This window comes from Ascaphus truei, chromosome 1 (assembly GCF_040206685.1).
Source record: "Ascaphus truei isolate aAscTru1 chromosome 1, aAscTru1.hap1, whole genome shotgun sequence".
Lineage (NCBI taxonomy): Eukaryota > Metazoa > Chordata > Amphibia > Anura > Ascaphidae > Ascaphus > Ascaphus truei.
In genome coordinates this window covers 445,429,278-445,453,878 of record NC_134483.1, presented here as the reverse complement: position 1 = coordinate 445,453,878, position 24,601 = coordinate 445,429,278, and the positions used below count along the sequence as shown (strand labels likewise).

General features: G+C 41.9%; 1 protein-coding gene across 3 annotated transcripts in view; it reads left to right on the top strand.

The window, feature by feature from the left end:
* Window positions 1–18,412, top strand: part of LOC142503754 (bifunctional heparan sulfate N-deacetylase/N-sulfotransferase 3-like) — a 188,463-nt gene extending 170,051 nt beyond the window's left edge. For all 3 annotated transcript variants that reach the window (XM_075616431.1, XM_075616413.1, XM_075616422.1), the window contains 4 exons: window positions 4,287–4,457; window positions 15,107–15,216; window positions 16,581–16,683; window positions 18,052–18,412. In XM_075616431.1, the coding sequence (XP_075472546.1) occupies window positions 4,287–4,457; window positions 15,107–15,216; window positions 16,581–16,683; window positions 18,052–18,171 (504 nt within the window). In that variant the 3' untranslated portion in view covers window positions 18,172–18,412. The remainder of the gene's footprint in view (window positions 1–4,286; window positions 4,458–15,106; window positions 15,217–16,580; window positions 16,684–18,051) is intronic.
* The last annotated feature ends 6,189 nt before the right edge of the window (window positions 18,413–24,601 follow it).

Here is a 24,601-nt window from a genome sequence, read left to right as displayed (position 1 = left end):
GCATACATTTGCAAATGCCAGTTTATTCCACGAGTGAATATGTACTGTACACTGATTCACATTACTCTATAACAACTACGCTAAAAAATAATTGCATTTCATGAAGATGGGGACAGATTTGATGCACGAAAAATTCATTCTTAAAGGGCACCTAAGAGAAAAGTTACTATTGTAAATTAATTTCCTAAAGTGCTTAGAATGTTCGGAACACAAAGATAGCACAGGACAGGGGGGAAATATATCATCAACTCAAGCATGCAAGAGAAATGTCGTATTGGAAAGGTAATTTCTGGGAAGTAATTAGATGTAACAAAATAAAACCACTATGAATCAGGCAGAATGAGAACACTGATCACACCTGTTTTTATTATGCTCTGTGAAACATCAAAGTATAACAAGTGAGTCATATATAGTTTGTTATTATTATATTTTATGTTACCCAGCATTGTAATTTTGCTATTTCTGGTTTCCCATGATAAAAGATAATATATGCTTATGGATTTACAAGGGTTAATTTAATCCAAATCAGTATGCATTTTGATAGCTTCCTTGGATTTATTTGCTTAGGCAACTTTTTTACACATGTATTTGACATTTTGCAAAACAATCCAAATTAATAAATAATGCTTTTGCATATTTCAGTAGAAAATGCCCTATTTTTTGCAGGCTGCATCATTACCTTTTATAGAACAAACAAGTTATTTTAATTTGTTTATGTAGAAAAACTTTCAAGACCAATGGCCTTTCATCAACAACTTTATACATAAAGCACTTTTGTGGTCCTGCAAACTCAACTATAAAAAAAACTTTATGCCCAAAGTTATTAAACAGTTAATAAACAGTGATGCAAACCCCATTAAATTAATGTTAAGATATTTAGGGTTTACCTAAATGTGGCATTATCCTCATCCAGACCCTGAAATATGGGGTTTGCTGGAGAGGAGAGGGAGAGGGAGAGGGAGAGGGAGAGGGAGAGGGAGAGGGAGAGGGAGAGAGAGAGAGAGAGAGAGAGAGAGAGAGAGAGAGAGAGAGAGAGAGAGAGAGAGAGAGAGAGAGAGAGAGGGAGAGAGAGAGAGAGATTGTATAAAGGTGTGTGTTGGGTAGGTATATAAATCACTTGGTACAATGTCTCTCCTTTAAACCCCATATTTCAGGGTCTGGATGGGAGTAATGCCACATTTAGGTAAGACAGGCATTGTATTTGCATATAATTATATTTGTGCACATGCATTAAACTGAGGGGAAATAATGTCTCTTACTGTACCAATTTAGATAACGCAACGCTATTTGCCCTTATTTAACTGAGCTTGGTGCATTTTTTTGTATCTTATATAGTTTCACTGCTCCTCGTGAGAGCCATCAGTATGTATGATATAATAATACTGTGCCAATGTTTATTAAGCCTACATTGACTAAAAAATCTAACTTAATGTCATAAAATGTAGCCATAATGCCTAAACAGAACTTATGTATCACTGAGACAGACATTTTAAACTACTAACCAAACACACCATATAAACTTGGTGGTAATCAGGGGAAAAAATGCATGTGCATGAAAAATAATAGACATATAGAGAAATAACATCAACTACGTTTTTAATATAATTTCCTTGATAGTGGACCATACCAATGATAAATCGCTATTGATATGTTCTGTAACTATAAATGTACCAGTGCTTATTTCATGAAAAACAGGCCAAAGAGGGTTCTTTCAGTTAGTGTTAGGAATGGTAAGCTAAGGACTATATCACCCTTCTGTAGACTTGAATGGCTATCTAGGAATGGGTTGACTATGCCTAGATGACGACTTTGGCTACCAAGTTATTTATTTCATAGCCACCATCACAGCCGATCTGGTCATTTTCTGCTGAACCCCACTTTTAAAGTCAATCGCGAATTTTGGTCGAAAGCAGCTCATTCGGCAGCTTCGGCTGATATATATATATGGGATAAGCCCCTAAGAAGTTAACATTGTAAAGTGTCAGACAATGTTTAATGTATGTGTTTTCAGCACCTATTATACAGTAGGTGGCCATTTAAGTCTTAACTATGTCTTAAGTGGTCATTCTATACATAGTAAAGATAGGTCTAACACCATCCTGGGGTACTGCAGGTGATCAAAACTGATGCTTGTTCTTTTGTTGCAATATCTAATGAATAGCGTGTGGATGAGTCATTTTACAATAATTACTAAACTTGAATTGACAAATTTAAGCTTAATTTGTCTTATTTTCCTCTGATCACCTCTAGTGAATAAGTTGATAACAAAAATAGCAATATCACATGAAATTACACTTTAATTTTTTTTACTAATTGGCCTTTAGTGTATCCATAACAAATCGGTGTCTTTGCAACAGCTCATATTCAGTGTAAAAAAAACCTAGTGCTTTAAGAATGAAACTGTTAATTACAAATGATACCCTCTAATCTGTAATTGTGATACAAGTCTTACTTGAGATTGGTTAGCAAGCGCATCTAAATCAGTGTGCTGTCCTGCAATGCTTGGCTTAGCACAACATTCAGCATATACTGTATATCACTTTCTTCCCAACAAACCACTACTGTACATAATTAGGTTTTATATGTCTCCTGCATTCCTCTGACAGATTTACACCTTCTCATTAAACTCAACTTGAGATCCTGACCTGTATTTTCACATTAATGTTCATAACTCTTGAAATGTAATGCCGGTCATCACTTTCTGATAAACAAGGCATTGGGATTCAGAGCATGAGCATCATATTAAATCAAAACGCTCTCCCATTTTATTTTTAGAACAATAAACACCAGGGATCCTGCAGGCCTTTTCATTTTTAGCTGTCGCACTTATTCTAACCTCACCATTATTGATCCTCTTCCATCTGGAAAATACATAAGCGTACTCTCATAAACAAAACAAATATGAAGGATATACATTATTTTTAAAGCAAGAACCATTCATTATTACACTTTTTATGATTTAGGATTCTATTCAACATGCGGTGAAGCTGCTGCCCATTGGTGGAAAATTGTTCATCTCAATTTAAATTAATGGGATTAAAACCTTCTTTGGCACAAGGTAGCAGCTTTATAGCATAAGAATTAAAGCAGATGTAGACAAAAATATAAAAAAAAATTGGAGCCATGCAGAATTTTTAGGAGCTAGGGTTTTGGGGAGGAGGGAGGCTGTCCCGGAATAGAGAGCAGGGCAGTTACCAAGCGCTCCACGTCGCACCCTCTCCACACTCCTACACGCTCTCCCATATACCCCCGCACACTACAGACTAAGCGGCGCAGCACTGACTGACCTGTCAGTCTCGCTAGCAAAGCCGGATAGGGCGTGTTATTGCGGGTCGCTGTGGTGGCTGGCAGGTCAGTTAGTTCTGCGCCACACCGCAGCATAGGTCCCACGTGTCACACTTTGACAGGCGTCCACAAATGTTTCCATCCCTGAAATAAAAGGTCTAGAGAGTGATAGATTAGTAACTCTTTCAATTAAATCTATACTTAAAGCCAACTGCTACAATAATTGGCAGTTAGGACCTGCATACTGGTCATGCGGTGAAGTGGCTGTAGGTTTATAATGCTTTGGGCAAAGGGTTTAACTAAATTACCCTTATTAATGAGAGTACTGACATTGAAGTATTTAACTACTGTATGTGTTTTGTCACATTGGATGTAGCATTGGGTGTCTTTGTCTTTTGTTGTATACATTTGGCCATGCTCAGTAGCTCTCCTTTTGACACAAATATATATAGTTTAGGATGTGGGGTGTTGTGGTGTTAGAGCTTGCTGGAATTGTGTGCTACAATACTGTAATTGTTACAATTACGTTTGTGTATGTTAGTTATAACAGACGTGAACTTGGTTTTCATTTAATCCTTATATTAGAATCTTACAGTATATGGTCATTCATTCTTTTTTTTCTCTTAGTGTTTAATTTAAGTTTCTTACTTTTAATTCTCTGAATCTTCATTCTTTAACATTTTTTCCTCAGTACATAAAAAAGCCAATTAAACAAAATTATTTTTAAAACGTGTCACCGCTCGATGATGATTAATATGCGAATGTTGGCTGCTTTTTTCGATGAAGATATATGATAAGGTTGGTTTTTAAGATTTATTGAGTCTATCAGAAGGATGTTCAAATAAAATCGAGGGTTTATGTTTATGTTTATAAATCCTTTTCATGGGCCTGGTTAATCTTTTTTGTTTGCTAATCGTATTATAAACGGAGAGATTTGGAAATAAAAATGTAAAAAGCAGGATGATGTTTTTTGTAGTGCTACCCTAATCTCTGTCCTTTAGCACCAGAGAGCTCACCAGGATCGTGCTGCTCTACGATTCAGCTTCTATGAAGTGATAACAGCCGGAGCTCAAACTCCCTCAGATTTACGATCACTCCAGAGGAAGTGTCTGGTACCTGGGTGGTACTCTACACATATAGAACGGTGGCTGGGACATTTCCCACCTGCTCAGGTAACCTTTATTAGCCAAGTGTAATGTATCTAAAATAGTGATTTGTCCGTTTGATCACCATAACATATAAGTGTATCATTTTTCTAGAAGTGAATATACGACTAAGTGATGAGAATTTTGCATTTCACTTTGGTTGCTAGAGAATAGAGGTCTGTATAAAACTATACAGACCACCAATACATTGTATACCCATTGATTGTATAGTAGGTCCCATCAGCACTGATGTGGTCAAAGGTTTTTAAACAATTGTTGTATCCTGACATAATTCTATTGCTCAGTTTCCGCTTATTACTTATGTACTGAAAATAAATATTTGCTGAATGTTACTTTAATTACTTACAGTATCACATTTAACAAACATTGATGCTGTATACAGTAATTACTAATAAAACGTAGGGAATGAATATTGCTTTTGTAGGATTCATCTTATTTTTATTCCAGAAAATGTAATTTTAATCTATAATTATATCTTCACACGTCTATGAATATGGAATGCGCAAATTGAAAAATTACTATAATTGTACAGATGTATCAACATAGCAAGAAATACAGTACAAATATCCAGTGCTTGTCAATGAGTTGCAGAAACAGTACGAGGAGATAATAGAACACCTTCACTCTCAGACACAAGACAACTGTCTCCTGTGTCGGTACTGTACACCTGTATTTGTTTAATCACTTAAGTTATAGTACTAGATAAGTCACAGTATGCTGCTGCCCCTCTGAAAATGAAACATAAAACAAATTGCTTGCATGCTGTTATGTATTGGGAATTGTAAACGTATCCACTCAATCAAGGTCAAAATTCTCCAATCCTGATTTTGTATTCTCAGTTGTTGTCCTGCTAGGTGAATTCAAAATACTTTTGCATTTTAAGGAGTAAGTTCTGACTTCTGGGAGGCTGAGGGCTTAGATGGCTGCTGAAGTTTAGAGCTATGTCCAGGTCTCCCTCAATCCATAACCATTCTGCCGCAGGTTGGCAGATTGGGGGACAAACTCCATTTGATGGTGTATACTGTAGTTGGGAACCTCTCTAGGGTCAAGATTCAACAACTTTTTACGTACTTCCTTGGAGCAACAGTACCAGAAATTTGGCACAGCCTCTCACAGAGCATGGGCACGGTGGCCATCTTGGAGGTGGCCTGTACTTCAAGGCTGGAAAGCTACCTCAAGCAATTACTGAATATTGCAGATGTGCTCGAGCTGAGTGCCGAGTACTGGAGCAGGACCTGCTATGGTGCACACCCGACACTGACTGGGTTAATAAAGTAGTGTTGTGAAACATGCTATCTTTGATGACTGCTGGGATCTCCGTTTATAGGGGATTTTCCATCTCCATATCTTTGAGAGGGACTCTACTGTCAAGGAGTAGGATAGATCTCTAGCAGTTCCCAAGAAATAGTTAATTACCTAACTTGGCATTCAGGCAGACATAGACGTATCTCTGGCAATAGAAACTTTAAAGGAGCTTACAACTGGCCCTTCTATGGATTGTTGTAACAGGGTGGCTTCCTGGTTGGGTCAGTTGCAGCTCCCCACACCATTTATTTCAACACAAAGTTGTCCTTTATTTCCTGGACTGGGAAAACAGGATACAATATATCTTAATACACTTGGGTAAAGGGTCATCATACCGCTGGAAACGACATAGGGCCTCATTCAGAAATGGTTGATAAAAAGTATCGCCAGGGCATTTAAATTGACGTTTTTTTGGGCGTTGCTATCACGGTATTCAGAAAGCCTCGATTACCTGTGATAGCAAAATTCCCAAAACGAGCGAGTTGCTGCCAGCGAGAGCATCAAGCCTCTGAAAAGGCCTAACCCGGCGATTCATTTCTGCTGCAGAGAGAGCGGCTCTGAGAGAGCCGCCTCTCACAGCGGAAATGTCGCCCACAAATTATGTTTTTTAATATACATGTGTTTCATAGTGTAGATGTGCAGGGGGTCTACGGAGCTGAACCGCGTTGGTTTTATGTCTGACCACCTGCTTCCCGAGATACAGGCCTCTTTATGGGGTGCCGGTATCTCCTATGCAAGGAAATGTCCCGGTCACGTGACGCGGGACATTTCAATGCAGAGGGATACCGGCATCCCATAAAGGTGTCTGTATCTCAGGAAGCAGGGGGTCCCTGGACATAAAACCAACGCGGTACAGCTCCGGAGACCCCCTGCACATCTACACTATGAAACACATGTATATTAAAAAAATATTTAAGAAACATCAATACACAGCCTTAAATAGGGCTTGTGACGTCACATTTAGCCTCAAAATGGTTAACAGCATGGCTGTTAAAACCATGTGCAGACTTTAAATATTTTTTTTTAAATGACGTCACTTAAAGGGAATGATGCCAGCCAATCAGAATGGCTGTGCTTCATTTGCCTTTAAGATGACGTCACTAAATCCAAGATGGCCGGCGTCACATGGTATTTCAGCCAATCAGAGTGTGGAATTGGTTCCCACGATCTGATTGGCTGAAATACCATGTGACGCCGGCTTTGTGACGTCATCTTAAAGGCAAATGAAGCACAGCCATTCTGATTGGCTGGCATCATTCACTTTAAGTGACGTCATTTAAAAAAAAAAGAATTAAAGTCGGAACATGGTTTTAACAGCCAATCAGATGGCTGTTGACCATTTTGAGGATAAATGTGACATCACAAGCCCTATTTAAGGCCGTGACGCCACATTTGAGCCCAAGAAGACGACGAGACAACATCGGTTGGGATTTACCATGTGGCTTTTTGGATTGAGAAGATCAAGAAATGGTGACAGATGAAGATAGAAGAAGGTGATTAAAGAAAGAAAAAAGAAGATTTGGGTACCTGATCCGGATCTTCATGGCGGATGGCATCGGATGCTGTTGGAGGCCTTCAAGGTACGTGAGCTCCCTGTTTCCCCGGGAGTCAGAGGGCCACCGCTTCTAATGGTCAGTAATATATTGAATGTTTGTAAATGTCTCTTTTTACAGGTTTTTTTCATTGGATGTGTTTTTTGATTTTTTTGGGGGAGGCACATTGACTGATAATATATTAATCTGTACCACTTTGGGGTACAGATTAATACATTATTATGGCAATATTTGGGGGGCATTTCTGGCTTGGTATTGCTGTTGGTTTTTTTAATATCAGTTTCTTATGTGGATGTCATTGTTTGTTTTTTTTCCTGCTTAATTGTAATAAAATGTTTGCGATTGGTGTTCGTTTTTAGTTAATGTTGTATTATGTTAGCTAATGCGTTTTATGGTTATTTCAGATATTGTTTGAATTTATTTCTTTGTATTTTAATGTTTAAATTAATTCATTAATGTTTTAGGAATTAATTATTTTGATTGGTTAATGGTTTAATTAATTCATTGTTGATGTTGTTGCTTGTATTCATTGGATTAGCTGGCTATTGTTTTTATTTAGTGAAGTGTGTTTTTTTGGAGTTTAGTTATGTTTTATTATTGTGTGTCTTGTGTATTAATGTATTGTAATTATCGTGCCCATTGAGTGCTAAAGAGGCTTATCATGCCCATATTATTATTATATGGGTATGATGTACCACTATACTACTCAATGGGTACAGGGTGGGTAAAGTCAGTCTGGGGTGGGTGCTTAGGCCTCACGGATGGGTGAAGGGTGTATTAGCCCTAAGGATGGGTGTCTAGACCTTGCGGGTGGGTAGCGGTTGGGTTAACCCCTTTATTACCTTAGCGGTATGAAGGGGTTAAGTCCCCCCGCAATTCCCCCACAAAGCCTAAACAGCCACTAAGGGCCAAATTCCCCCTTCACCCATCCTCGCTAGCCACAGTAAGCCTGGCATGGATGTTTAATCCCTTCATTGCCTTAGCGGTTAGCCGCTAAGGTAATGAAGTTGCTGTAAATGCATTTTTCCTGCATCGGATGCATGCCGGGGGCCTCCGGTGCTGGTATTAATGGCTATCAGCTCCGGAGACCCCCGGCATCAATCCGAGGCAGGAAAAGGCCCTGATTTTTTATAAGTCCCGACATATCGCAGCTCATCGAGGCATCTCCCCACCAATTTACCTAAATTTTGAGGTGGATTGGATTTGAGGAGAAGATCGCCTTTTAGGACTGCGATAGGCTGCGATAGGCGAATCGCGGCTACTAGAATCGCGCGAGTTTATGATCCTTCCGAAAATGGTCGATAAGCGATTTTGGTCATAAGATTTTGCGGCGATACAGGCCATTTCGAGCACTTATCGAGGCTTACTGAATACGGGTAGCCATTTTGGCCAATAAGTGCTCGATAAGGGCCTTATCGACGCTTTCTGAATGAGGCCCATAAAGTCTTTATCTGAGGTACTGGGTGTAAGTTCTAGCTTTCCTAAACAGTTCGTATGGGACGGTGAAATTTTGCATCCTTGCAGGCTTGTGCAGCTTCTTGGAGCTTCGGTGCTTGGTGTGCGTCCCAGCTGGTCCCAGACAAGCTCTGCATCCTTGCAGGCTTGTGGAATCATTCCAACCTACTCCCTTGCAGGCTGGGGAATGACTCCTATGGCAGGGTGTGAAGCTCTGCTGTTCCCAGGCAAGCCTTCTGGGAACGTGAATGTGTTTCCTTGCGGGTTCTGGAGACACTGAAAGGCATTACCTGCCTGTCTTTAAAGGTCATTTTTCAATTAGGAGCTACTGAAAACACCCTAGAAAACCTGACAGCTAAGAAGTGGTCTCTTGATCCTGGCAGAATGAGGGAGTTAACCGCTTCACTCCCTGAAAATCGGTCATTGCCCTACAGTCACAAAGCTGACTAAATGTATTTGACCCTCACTCATTGTTTTTTCGTCATGACTAATTGACCCTTTTAACTGGCTAACTAGATGTTCATGGCACAATAAATCTCAGGTGGATCCTGGTGAGGAACTGAGCTAACCTCCTTTCATAATGCTAACCTAGATCTGTTTTGGCTTTTTCTTTTACAGTATGTAAGGAGTCAGCATTTTGCACCTGCACCTTTTTTTCCTTTTCACTCTACACTCGTAATTTCTGAGACGTAGTATTATTTTTCTCTCTTTTCATAATTAACTTTTACATCTATGGAAAAATACTTTGCAAACACCAGCACAAATATGGCAGCTAAGGTGCAAAGGCAAGACAAAAGTGACAAGAAAAATAATTTTCCTGCTGGAAACCTCGATAGCTCCAGTTGAGTCCTCATCTAACAACATGGCTAAGGATATAGCAAACAAAGTTATTGAACCTCTTACCTGGACTGTAGGTTTGCTAACCTGAAAGAAGACTTAACTGAAATAAAGCAAGAACTCTTCCATCAGCAATCAGGTATTGCAGAAATGCAGGAAATAATGTCTGAACTCTGAAGACACCCTGAACAAGCATTCTCAGACACTCAACAACATCATGAAGGAAAACTCCATTCTCAAATATAAGTTAGATGACATAGGATAGATTGAGAAGAAATAATGTTCGGGTCATGGGAATGCCTGAGTCGGTGCAACCCAAAGATCTTCTTCGATTCCAGTCTCAACCCTTTAAAGATAGAGAGCTCATAGACTGGATCCAGATTGGAAAGGCAAAAATACACAGAGACCACGACCATTTCTAGACTTTGCAGATAAGTACATTTTACGAAGATCTTTCAGGAAAATAACAGATCTCCAGATAGTAAACAATAAAATCCTTGTTTTCCAGGACTTCTCCATAGACATAGCCAGGAAACAGCTGAGATTTGCTTTGATGTACCCAGCTCAGATCAAAATATTTGGCAACATATAAAATATGTGGAACCAAGAACTTCGGCACACCTGAATTGACAAGAGAGTACCTTGTGACTTTATTTTAATAAGGTATTAATACAGGGTTCTTGGGTTAAATATTTCAACTCGACCAAATAAAAGTAATCTCAAAGACAGAGACCTGGAAGATATTGCTTCATATCGGCCCATATCACTATTAACTCAAGATTACAACATTTTGTCAAACAATAATGGTAGATAGGCTGAGTTTAATCCTCCCAGGGATAATACACCCTGACCAAACTGGGATTGTTAGAAGAACACAACCAGTCACTAGCACTCACAAAGTTCTCATGACAGTACAATATTATTGTGAGAAAAATACTTCCCATCCTTCTCATTTCCCAATAAATCAAAGGGACCCACTTAGATGCCGGAAAAGCCTTTTGACATGATAGCTTGGAATCACCTGTTCAATTCAATGACAAGTTTTGGCATATCAGGCCCCTTTCTGGAAGCTGTCAAAGGCCTTTATAATAACCCCTCGGCAGCCATTGTCACCAGCTCAGCAAATCAGAATGGTTTACTGTACAATGGGGGAAAGGCAAGGTTGCCACATAGCCCTGATCTTATTTGATATAGAGCAGAAGGAAAACAAGCGCACACATCGTGAGAGTGCCCTATGTACACACTGGTGATATATAAACAATATAATTAAATACTTAATGTAAGAGGAGGTAGTGCAGCTCCAGAAGAGGGGACTCAATCCGAAGTCCCAACAACAGATGGATAAAACAAAGGATCAGGAGCGCAAATACATCCAAGTAATATATAAAAGAAGAAAAAATAAACATAGTGCACACTGTGTATAATATGCAATAATAGTGTAGTGATATGGATTTTTTACTCACAATAGTGCAGAGGCAAGAAGGCAGTGTAGTTATTCCGAGTGACCAACTCTGGGTGTAGATCTTCAAATGGATCTGAGCAGTATCCCTCAAAGGCAGGAGGAGGACTCAATGCATAGAGAATAGAGAAAGCACAAATAGTGAAGTATTGTTGATTTAATTAAATAAACATAAATAGTTACACTTCAGAAGTGCTTTAGAGACAGGCAATTAGACCACCCTGGGTCAGATGTAATGGAAGGCTGCAGGGATCATGGTTGGTATAGATGGTGGCCACCCACAGTCAGCAGTCCAAATCCAGGTAGGAACACAAGGAACAGATGAGATTTGGACTGCTGACTGTGGGTGGCCACCACAGGTATCTATACCAACTAGGATCCCTGCAGCCTTCCATTACATCTAGCCCAGGGTGGTCTAATTGCCTGTCTCTGCAGCACTTCTGTAAGTGTAACTATTTATGTTTACTTATTTGATATAGCACTTATCTTACATATCTTGCCATAACTCTATGAGATTTACTTCCCGATCTTTAGGTGGGTTCACAACGAATCCAAATAGCCCTCTATTCTAATAAACCGATCAAATATGTTCCGAGTATTATGGATCTAATGTCCACCTTTCATTCCTTTTCTGGACATAAAATACATTTTCAGAAGTCTGAGATCTTATGGCTTAGAATGGTTGAACCTGAAGCTGACACCAGTGTTATTCCATTTAAATCAGCTCACGACTACATCAAATATATAGGTATAATTGTTCCACAAAACCTCTCTAAGCTTTATTCTCTCAATGATTCTCCAATTATTAGAAAGCACTACCTTTTTCCCTGTTTGGCAGAATGACTCTAGTGAAAATGATCTCCTTTCCAAAGCTGCTATTCTTATCTCAATTGCTCCACTTTCTTAACACCCATTCTCTCCTTGACTCAATCTGGCTTCCGCACTGCTCACTCGACTGAAACAGCCCTCACTAAAATAACTAATGACCTTCATGCTGCCAAAGACAGAGGTCATTACACTCTGCTCATATTACTCGACCTATCTGCATCATTTGACACTGTGAACCACCCTCTTCTCCTTCACATTCTCCATACTCTTGGTATTCGTAACAAAGCTCTATCCTTGATCTCGTCTTACCTCTCCCATCGTACTTTCAGTGTCTCTTCTTCTAACACCTCCTTCTCCTCTATCGATCTCTCTGTGTGGGTACCCAGGGCTCTGTCTTGGGACCTCTTCTCTTTTCTCTGTACACACTTTCTCTAGGTGACTTAATCACATCTCTTGGTTTTAAATATCACCTCTATGCTGAAGACACTAAAATTTACTTTTCAACCCCTGACCTTACACCTGCTGTACAGACCAAAGTTTCTGAATGTCTCTCTGCAATATCATCCTGGATGGCCCTCCACCAACTTAAACTTAACATGGCAAAAACAGAGCTCCTCATACTTCCTCCCAAACCTGACCCTACTACCTCCTTCCACATTACTGTTGGAAGTACTATCATTCACCCAGTATGACAGGGCAGACAAAGATTCAGGAGGTACACATTTTCCTAATATGGGAGACTTCAATCTTGCTTGCCATACTTGCCATGTAAGAGATTGTGTATTTTTTGACATTCATGAATCATCATCTCAAGACGTCCATTGTTTCTCCAATATCCCTCTCATACTTCCCTCATGTCACTCTAGTTTTTTTAGCTGAATATATTAAAGAGGATATACTTTTATTCAATACTCTGAGAGCATGGGAAATGATTAGACTCAGATTGAATCTACACCCTAATATCTGAACCTTTCTGCCATTTTGGGGCAATCTCAAGTTCCCTGCAGGTGACATGCATGACGCCTAGACTATTTGGGAGAGAGAAGGCTTACATTCCATAAACTCTTTCATACACAACCATAATATTTTCTTCTTTAATATCATTAGAGGGACATTTATTTTACCTAATAAAAACATATGTATGTACCTGCAGGGCAGACACTATATTTCAAATGTCTTACTCTGTGTTCCAGATCTCTTTAATGGAAAAAGATTCCGCTCTAAGGCCCAAAAAGATTTCATACAATGTGTCTGGCACTGCATGAAGATCAGAGATTTTGGGGGGAAATTATTACTTACTTTAAGAGATCATTAAGCTCCTCGCTGAATAGTCTACGATGTTTGACCATGGCCATTTTGCTGTGACCAAATCGCCACTGCACTCCCCTACCATGACTACTCACTGCAGGTCGCCTCGCCACCAGTCACCTCGCCACCTTCTGCTATCTTTCAATGTCCTCAGATCTCCCCAGCTGCAGGGCACCTCACACAGCCGCCACTCTGACTGCATTTGTAATTGTGCTTGCGGGAATTTAAAAATGTGTTCTGGATGCTGGCAGCCGCGCTGAGTGTCCTGGTGGAGCGCATGCACTGGCGCGCTCACAAATCCAGTCAAATTGTCGCTAGGTGCCCTACGGCTGGGGATATCTGAGGACATTTAAAGATAGTGGATGGCGGAAGGCAGCAATGTGACCGGCTGTGAAGACGACCTGCAGTGAGTAGTTCAGATCGCGGAGTGCCGGTGGCGATTTGGTCATGATCAAACATCCCATTCCGTCGTTTCAAACCCACCGTATACCAATTTTGCTGTGTGACATATCCTACTGGAACGACATTTCTCAAATTAATAGGAAATTCATTGCATTGATCATCTTAGATGCAAAACAAGCCCTCTTGATGAATTGTCTTAACCCCAATCCACCTACGGTAACCCAAGTTATTGAGATTCTATTTGATATAATGAACAGGAAGAGAGTCGACTCCATGCTTGACATAGAAACCCAGGCAGGGAAATTTCTAGAGAAATGGAAACCTTTTATTGTAAAACTAACGAATTATTTAAGAGACGTAGTACTTGAACCCTTTGAACATACACAGGAATAGCCTGAAGTACTTTTGAGGCAAGAATGGTAACTGGACTGTCTTCTCTTTGTGATAACTATAAGATATGAAAGTGTATGTTTATAGTTTTGTTTCAAGACGACCAAATATTTATTCAGCTGGGCTAAAAAAAACAACAACAAAAAAACAAGGAAAATGTGTAGGTGCACTATTCTTAATCTTAACTGCAAGGTCAAGACATATTTAGGTTAAAATGTTAAACGTACACACCACGCATTTTTCTTGTTTGTAATGTGGACATTGTTTATTTTTGTTCATCAGCTCCTGTTTACAATCTATAGGATGTAGTTCTCATGGTGACTGCATGCAATCTTTTGACCAGCTTGTTATATTTGTACTGAAATGCTTTTTGTGCACACTCATGTGCTGTAATGTTTATATAACTGCACCTGCTTCAATAAAACTAATCATATATGTCAAAAAAGAGTAAATTCGAAAGAAACAAAATCATGGATCTCTGATCACACTGTTGGAATTAGCTGGTAGATAAAGGATTAGAACAGAAGCAGTAGGATTCCACAATGCTTTCAAACATTGGATTTCTCTCTGAGAAAAGTATACATAGCCAGCAATAGGGATGCCATGCTGCACTTCAGTGTTAACAATAGACAGGAGTCATGTGGATCAATTAAAACTGGATATGAGCAAGTTGGTAGCCAGTCATGAGTCTCTCTGTAAACTCGCATTAGTAGCCAGTTCACGCAGTGGCTACTTTATATGTTGCACAAGCTGTCACCTTTTCAGATCCATAGTTTTCCAAACAGAGAAGTTAGTGTATCATAGGTTGTAATACCAGAATAAGGTTATGGGGACACAGAACCAACAGATTTTTGTTTTGTTTTGTGTCTTTAATGTCTCCATATAGTATTACTCTTTTGCAGTATAGAATATTGTCATTTTAAATTGATATTCCCAGATCCTTGTTTACTGCAGAAATTAATCAAAGTATTTTTTTTACAGTGAGATGCACAATTATGCAAAAATCAGCCATGCATTTGAATGCCAGTTATATCACATATCACACTTTCGTCAAATCGACTCTGCAGTGTTACCTTTGAATCCCTTAATTCTGGGTTATTTCTGATTCTATTTTGCAGGTGCATCTTGTTGATGGACAGCAGCTCCGAATAGATCCCGCCAATGTGATGGATGAAGTTCAGAAGTTTCTGGGAGTTTCTCCTCATTATAACTACTCTGAAGCACTCACGTGAGTTTGTTAAAAGGAGCCTGCTGGTCTGTCTTTACATAGATAGGCAGCTGGGTGTCTCTGGAGCTGAACCACATTAAATTCAGCTCCGGGCACTCTGGGAAGGTGCCACCAGTACCATCCCCTCCAGGTGTTTAAATCTCCCATTTGGGGCCAGTGTGCCACAGAGATTTAAATACCAGGAATTAACCAGCAGCACTTTTTCCTGCATGGACCTCAAGAAACCAGGGGGTCCACAGAGCTGAAATAAACATGGTACAACTCTCTGGATCCCCTACTTCTCACCTATTTATTTCTTTTTTTTAAAAGGGGGCGGGGGGTGGGCGAGGTGAACTTTTCCTTTAAAGGGGAAGTCCTGCAGAGAATGAAAGTGAGGTCACAATAGGTAAAATGTATTGTAGCTGATTAATAAAAATTTTAAACAAAAACAACAGGTTTAAGTATTGTTAAGTAATGTTTTAAACAATTACCATTCCATTTGGGGGGGGGGCGAGGGGGGTTACAATGCTTGCCAAATAATCATCTCATCAAAATACATGAAGAAGTTATCCACATTTCTATCTTTGCTCTGTTCTTTCTTTACTTTGTTTACAAAAGTAATTATGGTGCAATCGCTAGTCAAACAGATAAACATACGCTCATATGCTTGAGTCCAGTGTTCCTAACACGAAGCAATTCATATTAATAATCTTTTTTAGAAGACAAATAAGTAAGACAATTATTTTAAGGGTAAGTGCATCTTTCGAAGAAAAACAATTATACTGATAAGTTGTTTAAATATATTTCTCTATTTTTACCTGCTATGTTTTACCTGCTATGCCCTTTATTGTTTTCTTATATATACATGGCACCAACAGTGTGCATAATTTACCAATTAAAACAGCCTAAATAGCTATTCTATTTTTATAGTGAGATAAAGAATGGTAAAGTGCCCACAGAACGTCAGGTGCAAGGTGAGACCTACATGTACTGTACTGGGCCATAAAACAAAACATTGTGAACCATTTACCAACGTAATTGGTTCCTTTTCAATTCGATTTAATCCCCTACATAATGTGAACGTCAATTCTTTGTGTTATGTAAAAAAATGAATACAGTACATTCCCACCCCCCAATCAAATACTGTAATTTAATTATTATTGTCCTCAACCATTAACTGTGTGACTAATGATGGCATCATAATTACATAACAATTTGTAGAAAGAATAACAATAATACTTAGCAGGTTCTGCACAAAGAAACCATTGTCATCATTTGGCTTCTAAGAAAGCATAAAAAAACATGTCAAGCCTAATGACATATTTTATGTGTCACTCAGCATCCCTAAGAAACATGAATGTGAACAGCAGTTGTGTGTATTTTAGATTTAATGCACATAAAGGATTCTGGTGCCAACTGCTGAAAGAAGGGAAAACAAAATGTCTTGGGAGGAGTAAAGGTCGAAAATACCCACCAATGGATTCAGAGGTAAGGCTTAATTATCAATTAACTACCTTTGTATTTGTCTCTTGTAGCATGAAAAATAGGTCTGCAGCAGATATATTGGATAATGGAACATTTAAAAGAATGAATTTCTACGACTGTTGGAGATCTCACTGAATTTTGAACAACAAGAATATGTAAATTCCAAATACGCATAGATTTGCATTAGTTATACTTTTTACAAACATTTCTGAAAGCAGAGATCTGAGGGCTATGCTCACAGGAAGACAGTGAATTTGGAAATAATGTGCTCTTCTCGCATCTGTTTCAGATCTCTGACAGAGATAAAAAAATGAAGGCCATTCTATAAATAAGATACTGGCACCAAACAACAGATGTATGAGATAAAATATATATTGTTATAGTTAATATTCTCTCTTCTGAATCCTTCAACATAATTCTTTTAAATGTCAACAACAAACAATAAGAAACATGCAGCTTATTTATCTACCATCAGCTTCAACCGTCTAACCAATTGCTGCCAAGGCATAGTCAAGGGCACATAACCTAGCCTGGGCATTAATCAGCAGGTATAAATACTTAAAACAGCAATCTCCACATCTCATTTTTTTTACAGGGTGAGAACAGCTGGGTCCAGCTGAACCAAGCTGTTGCTTTGGAAACATCTAGTTCCCAAGATACTTTCCAGCAAAGTTACCAATAGGAAGCTGCAGCATCATCGGTTGCTGCTTCCTTTTGGGTGGCCATTTAAATCCCTTTAAAAAAAAAAAACAAGAAGTAATACATGTAACTGCACCAGTATCACCGGAACAGGGGTTCCCAGAGCTGAAAATAGTGTGGTTTAGCACTAAAGGACCCCTCAGTTCCAATTATAAAAGTAAAGAAAAGGGGAGATTACTTTGGGGGTTATTACTGCTTTAATTAGAGTACAGCGTCAAACATAGACAAACATTTTTGGCTGTGTGATGCAATGCAAAAGGCCTATTCCATGTTATTTTCCCCTAGGAGGTATGGCTGTTGGAAGGCTAGAAATTCATAGCATCATTAAACAATATACTATGGTTATTTCTTAAATATTACCATGCTATACCCCACAAACATACAATGCATAAAGGTATTTTGGAACAGTTCAAAAGTAGTTTCAATTAACTGACTCCAGGTCAACCCTATCACTTCTAACACCCAAACAAGTAAAATATATGAATCTGGATGTACGATGGATGTTGACAATCGATAAACGCTGAGGATCTCTAACGAATTCTACTATTTCTTTTCTTCTCAGCACTTAGCCGCACTTGCTCCATTCATTCTAATGATGTCTTACACATAAAGATGCAAATAAAATATTGTTCCCTGCCGTACATCTAATATTTATCCTCACTTTCTTATCAGTGCAGAGCATTTCTGTCAAGCTACTACAGAGATCACAACGTGGAATTATCAAAACTTTTGCACAGACTTGGTCAACCACTCCCTTCATGGCTACGACAAGAACTTCAGAAAGTCAGATAGCAGTAGAAGCAAACTCCTTTGGTATCGTCCATTAGCTTCACTAGCAACTACTGAAGCAAATGTAGCTACTCAGCAATGGATGTACATGTGCTGTAAGATGTACCTCTTTGAGAGCGCAACACAAGAAGCCCTGTTTTCCATGTGCTGGCATGTGGATTCTAACAATGTATCTTTTGCGGAAGTTTCAGTCTTTGGCCTTCATCTTTGTTTTGGGGCCTGAAGTGGACAGTACTTGGTTGCTTGCTACAAAAAACATGGGGAATAAAATAAAATTGATACCCAACAACCATCCAAAAGTAAAGCGACATGGCCGTCCAATTTTACAATAAATATGTTTTATATGGTAATGTGGGTCCTGTGGCTCAGTGTTTCCTGCATCAATCTTTGCTTCTTCCAAATGCCATTGGCAAATAAAAGAAAAGCTAGGGTGACTACACTGGATGTTAAAGGAAAATAATGTTGCAGTGATGGATGCCATGATGAAAGAAAATCGAGAGATTATAAAAGATTTTTGGGGAGTTTTGTGCCTGGCTACAATCTGTGTATAAAAACAAGAAATAATGCTAATGAATGATATAGTGAGATAGTGCACAATTTTATTTTTGAAGAAAACAAAGTGGGAATATAAACAGACGTTAGAGGTCTGACAGTCAATACAGAACATGAAATTAGAGCAGAACAATGCTAACCTAAACATACCTCAAGAGTTCTCTTGCACACGGAGTACCCAGGATGGCTGACATGTAGTCCCTTTCATTTATGAAAAGGTAAAACAATTGATTTTTATCTTTAGGATGTTAATCATCGTATATGCAGCCCTGCTAGTATGATCACATTATTATTAGGATACCCTGAAACATCCTGTCAAGCAAATAAATATATTAATGGATCTTTAAATAACAGTAAAAAATGACACACTGCTATTTGGGTCAATTTTGTTTACTACAGTAGCTAGTATATTACACAGGTGCTAGATAGTCTGATGGTAAGTGGTAGGGAATTCCAGAGAGACGGGGCAGCACAGGATAAGTCTTGTAGGCAGGGGGAAGGGGGGTGAGGTCATAAGGCAGGAGAGGCGGATGTTTTGGCATATGGGGCATTTAGGTATATGGGGCATTTAGGTATATATTTGGGGATGAATGCTGAGATGTAGGGGACAGTGTTGTTGAGAGCTGTGTAAATCAGAGCTAAGGTTTTAAATTTGATTCTGGAGAATATGGGAAATCAGTGTAGGGATTTGCGTAGTGGAGCAGCAGAAGTGGAGCAGTGAGTGAGGTAAAGGAGTCTGGCAGCTCCATTTTGGATATATTGGGGTTGAGACAAGCAGACAAGGGGATCTGGCCTTTGCTGCCGGTGGTGCTTCATACCTATTAGGTTCCAGAGATGTTGAGGGTCCGCGTTGGTATGGGGAATCAGGACAGACTTTTGGGATGTCAGCAGGCTGTAGCTGCAAAAGTATTACTAACTTTACCAATTACAATTAAAGGAGTACACCACATATAGCAGTTATAATTGCTATAAATCTAGCAGTATCTTCTGCTTAAATTTTATTAATATCCCTTCTCTCTTTTGTAGCCCTTTTTCTGACGCTCCCAAAGAGACTACAGGTAACTGCACACACCTGTGGCTCCTGGAGATCTGGGCCTCCGCTAGCTGGGAGCCTGGGGTAACACTTATAGTGCAGCGCCTCCACTTACCCGTGATGTGAGATTCCCCTGGGCAAGAAACATAACACCGTATGATTGTAACTGGTTTTTACTGTAACGCAACAATACCTTATCACTTTATAATGAACCGTGGCAATAACACAGGTCACACATAACCTTATACTATAACGCAATATAACCTTAGTGGCTCGGCCACTCTCATCAGCAGTAACGTCTCCGTCCCCTCACAGCGTGCCCCACACACCGTGTCCATGTATAGTACTATATTGGTATAGGCTCAGTCCTTTGGCCACTTCACTAGTGTCCCCAAAGAGTTATGCCTAAGGCGGGATCAGCGCCTGTTGACCGGTGTTGGTGCACTTAATGTAAATAATACCTTCCGGTCACGGCGGTGACCGGCAACAGCTTCAAAAAGGGTCTGTCGATCTGACACGTGGCCTCCAGATATCACGGTGTCCAGCCGTCTGGTCCCAGATGACTGCAACTGCCGCAACTCTGTGCTTTGTCCCTAACTGGTACTCAGTAAGGGGTGATGTTCCTATCACTATAGGGCTTCCCTGCAGCACTGCAACCTATGGTGACTTCAGGGATTCTCCTAGGGGCCTACGGGGTAGAACTGTCCTATGCAGGCAGGTCAGTGACCCCCTGCACCCTCACTACCTCTCCCTTCACCTCCCGGATCCCCTCTCACTAGCTCTACCTAATACCTGAAGCAACCGTACTGCACTCACACTGTGCCTTCTTGTCAGCGCACACAGCACTGACAGCCGTGGCACTGACCAGACTACACCCACACACACACCTAAGGGCAGGGTCCCTACCTTAGGGGCCTTCCCTCAGAAACTACCCACTACCCTATTGGGGATAGGGGCCTCCCTGGGACCTGGGGATTACCTTACCTGGTGTAGGAGCCACTTGCTCCCTACACCCTGCCTCCCCCTTCCTGCTCCCAGCTCCACCTGCCGTTCCTAAGCCCGCGAAAAGTATCCCTTTCCCTGCTCTTGGGGATCCTGGCCTCTCATTGGCCACTCTGGAGCACCTGGGGTACTTGGCCCTAAGCCTCATGGGAACTGTAGTCCCGCGGAGGCTGCTGTAGCATTGGGGCCGCGTGCGCGCTTGTCCTGCGTATGCGCGACTGCCTAATGGCCGCCGCAAATCCCTAACCCTATCTGTGCATGCGCGATCACTGCGCATGCGCGCGCATCTGTAATGGCGGCCCCCATTAGCCGGGTGCACCGCAGAGCCTCGGAGCGCTCCCTGCTCCGGCCCCCACCTTTGCCGTGTGCCGGCGGTTCCCTCGCTGCCTCTGGCGGCACCCGCGACCGCTCGGCACGCAACAAAGGGGGTCTCTGAGGCTGAAAATAGACCGGGGCTACACCTTTTTCCCCCTAATCACCCTACAGCAGAGAGAATATCAGCCCACTCTCACACTGCTCTATATTTGTTACGCCGATGCTGCCCGCAGACCAGACCCGAAGTGGTAATACACGCACCCGCAGCAAAGGGAGCGTGTCCGGAGTGTGGTATGAAGCGTTGCCAGGCCAGGTGTAGTAAGGTAGACAATACTTGCCGGTACCAGTTGTAGAGATAGAGTGAATGATGCCTTGCCGAAGTCAGGTAGTGGAGAGTGGAGATAGGTCATAGTCCAAGCCGTGTTCAAGGGCTTACCAGAGTGAGCGTTGTCCAAGGAGTGCCGAGATCGAGAGCCAGAGGGGGTAGTCGTACGAGCTGCGTCAGAACCTGTGAAAATACTGAGAGAATCCAGAAGTACTTCCATACAGAGACTATGTCGAGCAAAGACTGAGAGCAGAGAGGAGCTAGATAAAGCAGGAAGGTCCAATTAGGAACGGAGGCGGGACAGGAAGAGCTACAGGGAGACACTGCAGATTGGTGCAGGCATAACAGGCCAGGTGAGTCTTGTTAGTAACCTGAGTATGCCCGTGCAGTGTGCGGGGGCGGAGCCTGAGGTCCGGGGGACGGGAATAAGAGTGTGCAGACTGAGCGTGCTCCGTAACTCGTGTACGCGTGTGAACCGAGCCAGTGGATGGTGCAGGTGTGCGTGCAGGAGGGCATGGGCGTGCGCTGAGCAGAGGAATCGCCGAGGGGAGTGATCCCGCGACGGCGGCAGGGGCGAGGAGCCGTGGAGGCCGGTAAGGCAGGATTGTTTTGTGTGTCCAGGGGCTCCCTGCGGGGAGGGAGTGCTCTGTGTGGGGAGCGAGGAGAAAGCCGATTCCTGACAGTACCCCCCTCTTCAGGAACGGCCTCGGGACGGTTTCTCTGGACACTTTTTCCTGAAGGACTTAAGAAGGGCCGGGGCATGAATGTCCTTTGAAGGTACCCAGGATCTCTCTTCAGGGCCAAAGCCCTTCCACTGCACCAAGAACTGGAGCTGACCCCTGGATAGGCAAGAATCCAAAAGAGAGTGAACTTCGTATTCCTCGTTATTTTGTACAGTAATGGGATCCGGTTTACGAGTCTGATCCGGAAAGAAGTGACTGGAGATAAATGGTTTTAAGAGGGACACATGAAAGACATTGGGAATCTTCATACTGGGTGGTAGTTGGAGCCGGAATGCCACAGGATTGATTTGTTCACAAATAGGGAAGGGACCCAGGAACTTAGGTGCCAGTTTAGGAGATGGTACCTTGAGGTGGATATTCCTAGAGGATAGCCATACCAAATCCCCTGGTTTGTAACTGGGCGCCGAACGACGACGACGATCGGCCTGTAGTTTCGATCTGCGGGAGGAGTTGAGAAGGGTAGACTGAATCCTGGACCATGCGGTTTGGAGGGAAGAAATGCGTTCATCTACGGCTGGTACTCCAGAAGGAATGTTGGGGATGGGAAGACAGGGAGGGTGGAACCCATAATTTATAAAGAAGGGCGACTCCCGGGTGGACTAGTTTTTTGCAGAATTGACGGCATACTCTGCCCAAGAGAGGAGTTGAGCCCAATCATCCTGGAAATCGGATATAAAACATCTCAGGTACTTCTCCAGGGATTGATTGATTCTCTCCATTTGTCCATTGGACTGAGGATGATAGGCGGAAGAGAAAGAAGAAGAGATGCCCAATCTCTTCGTGAAAGCTCTCCAAAATTTTGGATTCGAACTGAGAACCTCTGTCAGAAACAATGGACAAAGGGATTCCATGAATCCGGAAAATCTGCTCCATAAAGATATCAGCAAGGGCGGGGGAGGTGGGTAATCCTTTAAGTGGAATGAAATGGGACATCTTCGAGAACCTGTCCACGACCACCAAGATAGTGTTCATTCCTCTGGACCTGGGCAACTCCACGATGAAGTCCATAGAAATGTGGGACCAGGGGCGGTCGGGAACTGGAAGGGGTAACAGAAAACCCTGAGGCTTTTGACGGAGAGTCTTGCTTTGAGCGCACGTGGGGCACGCGCGGGTAAACTCCAGAATATCTTGAGACATCCTTGGCCACCAGAAATTCCGACGAATGAGATCAGTAGTCTTCTTAAAACCTGGATGACCTGCAGATTTAGAGGAGTGACCCCAAGACAGGACCTCTGGAACAAATTTGGATGGTACAAAGAGTTTGTTGTCAGGAACGACCAAGTCCTTGGGAATGCGTCTCTGCGAGTGCAAAATCTTGTCAAGATTCTTGAAAGAAGACGTGGCGAGAATCCTCTCATGTGGAAGGATAGTCTCCAAAGATTCCTCTGGCCTCTCTTCAGAAGAATGTATTTGGGAGAGTGCGTCTGCCTTTACGTTCTTGGTCCCGGGGATATAGGAAAGGTGAAAATTGAATCGAGAAAAAAAAAGAGCCCAACGAGCCTGTCGTGGACCAAGGCGTCGAGCGTTCTCTATGTAAAGAAGGTTCTTGTGGTCCGTGAGAATAGTAAACGGCTCTTTCGACCGTAAACGGAAGGTAGAATAACTTCGGGAACAGAGGTATTGGCCAGCAGTTGATGAGTCTCGCCTGACATCGGCCTCCAGGAAATGGGAGCAGAGGAAGTCCAGTCAATGAGAGGATTGTTAAGCTGTAGCCAAGGAAGACCAAGGGTGATGGGTATCCCAGGAGCGTGAATGGCATCGAGAACTAAGATCTCCTTGTGCAGATGTGAGGACAGAAGCAAGGGAACCGTCTCTAAGGAGATGTGGGCCGGGGTAAGAGGACGTCCATCGATACCGACGAGTGCGATGGGAACCTTCTTTCTCACGAGTGGTATGCGGTTTAACCTGGCGAATTCAAGATCCACGAAGTTTTCTCCAGCTCCTGAGTCAATGAAAGCGGCGGTAGAAGTCTTGAACTTATCGCCTGAAAGGGAGACTGGAAATGTAAGTTTCTTAGGGAGTTCACCTTTAGAAAGGGGACGTGGAGACATTACACCCAGAGAGAGCCCCTCTGTACTCACTGGGTGTTCCCGTTTCCCGGACGCAGTGGACACTCCTGAACCAGATGTTCCATGGATCCGCAGTAGAAACACAATCCCCCGGCGTGGCGGAACTGCCGTATCAGTGTGCGGATGCGTTGTACCCCCAATTGCATTGGCTCTGGCAACTCCAGTGCAGGACGAAGAGGTATGGTAGCACTCGGGGGAGCAGGAGTGTTGCTGGGAGTACTGGAGAACGGAACTTGAAAGTTATGGACGCGAGTGCGCTGACGCTCTGAGCGGCGTACCTGGATACGTTGATCCACTCGGACAGCCAAATCAATGAGGACCTCCAATTGATCCGGCCTGGATTGGCGAGAGAGTTCATCCTTGATGGGATCTGCCAGGCCTTGCCAGAACACGG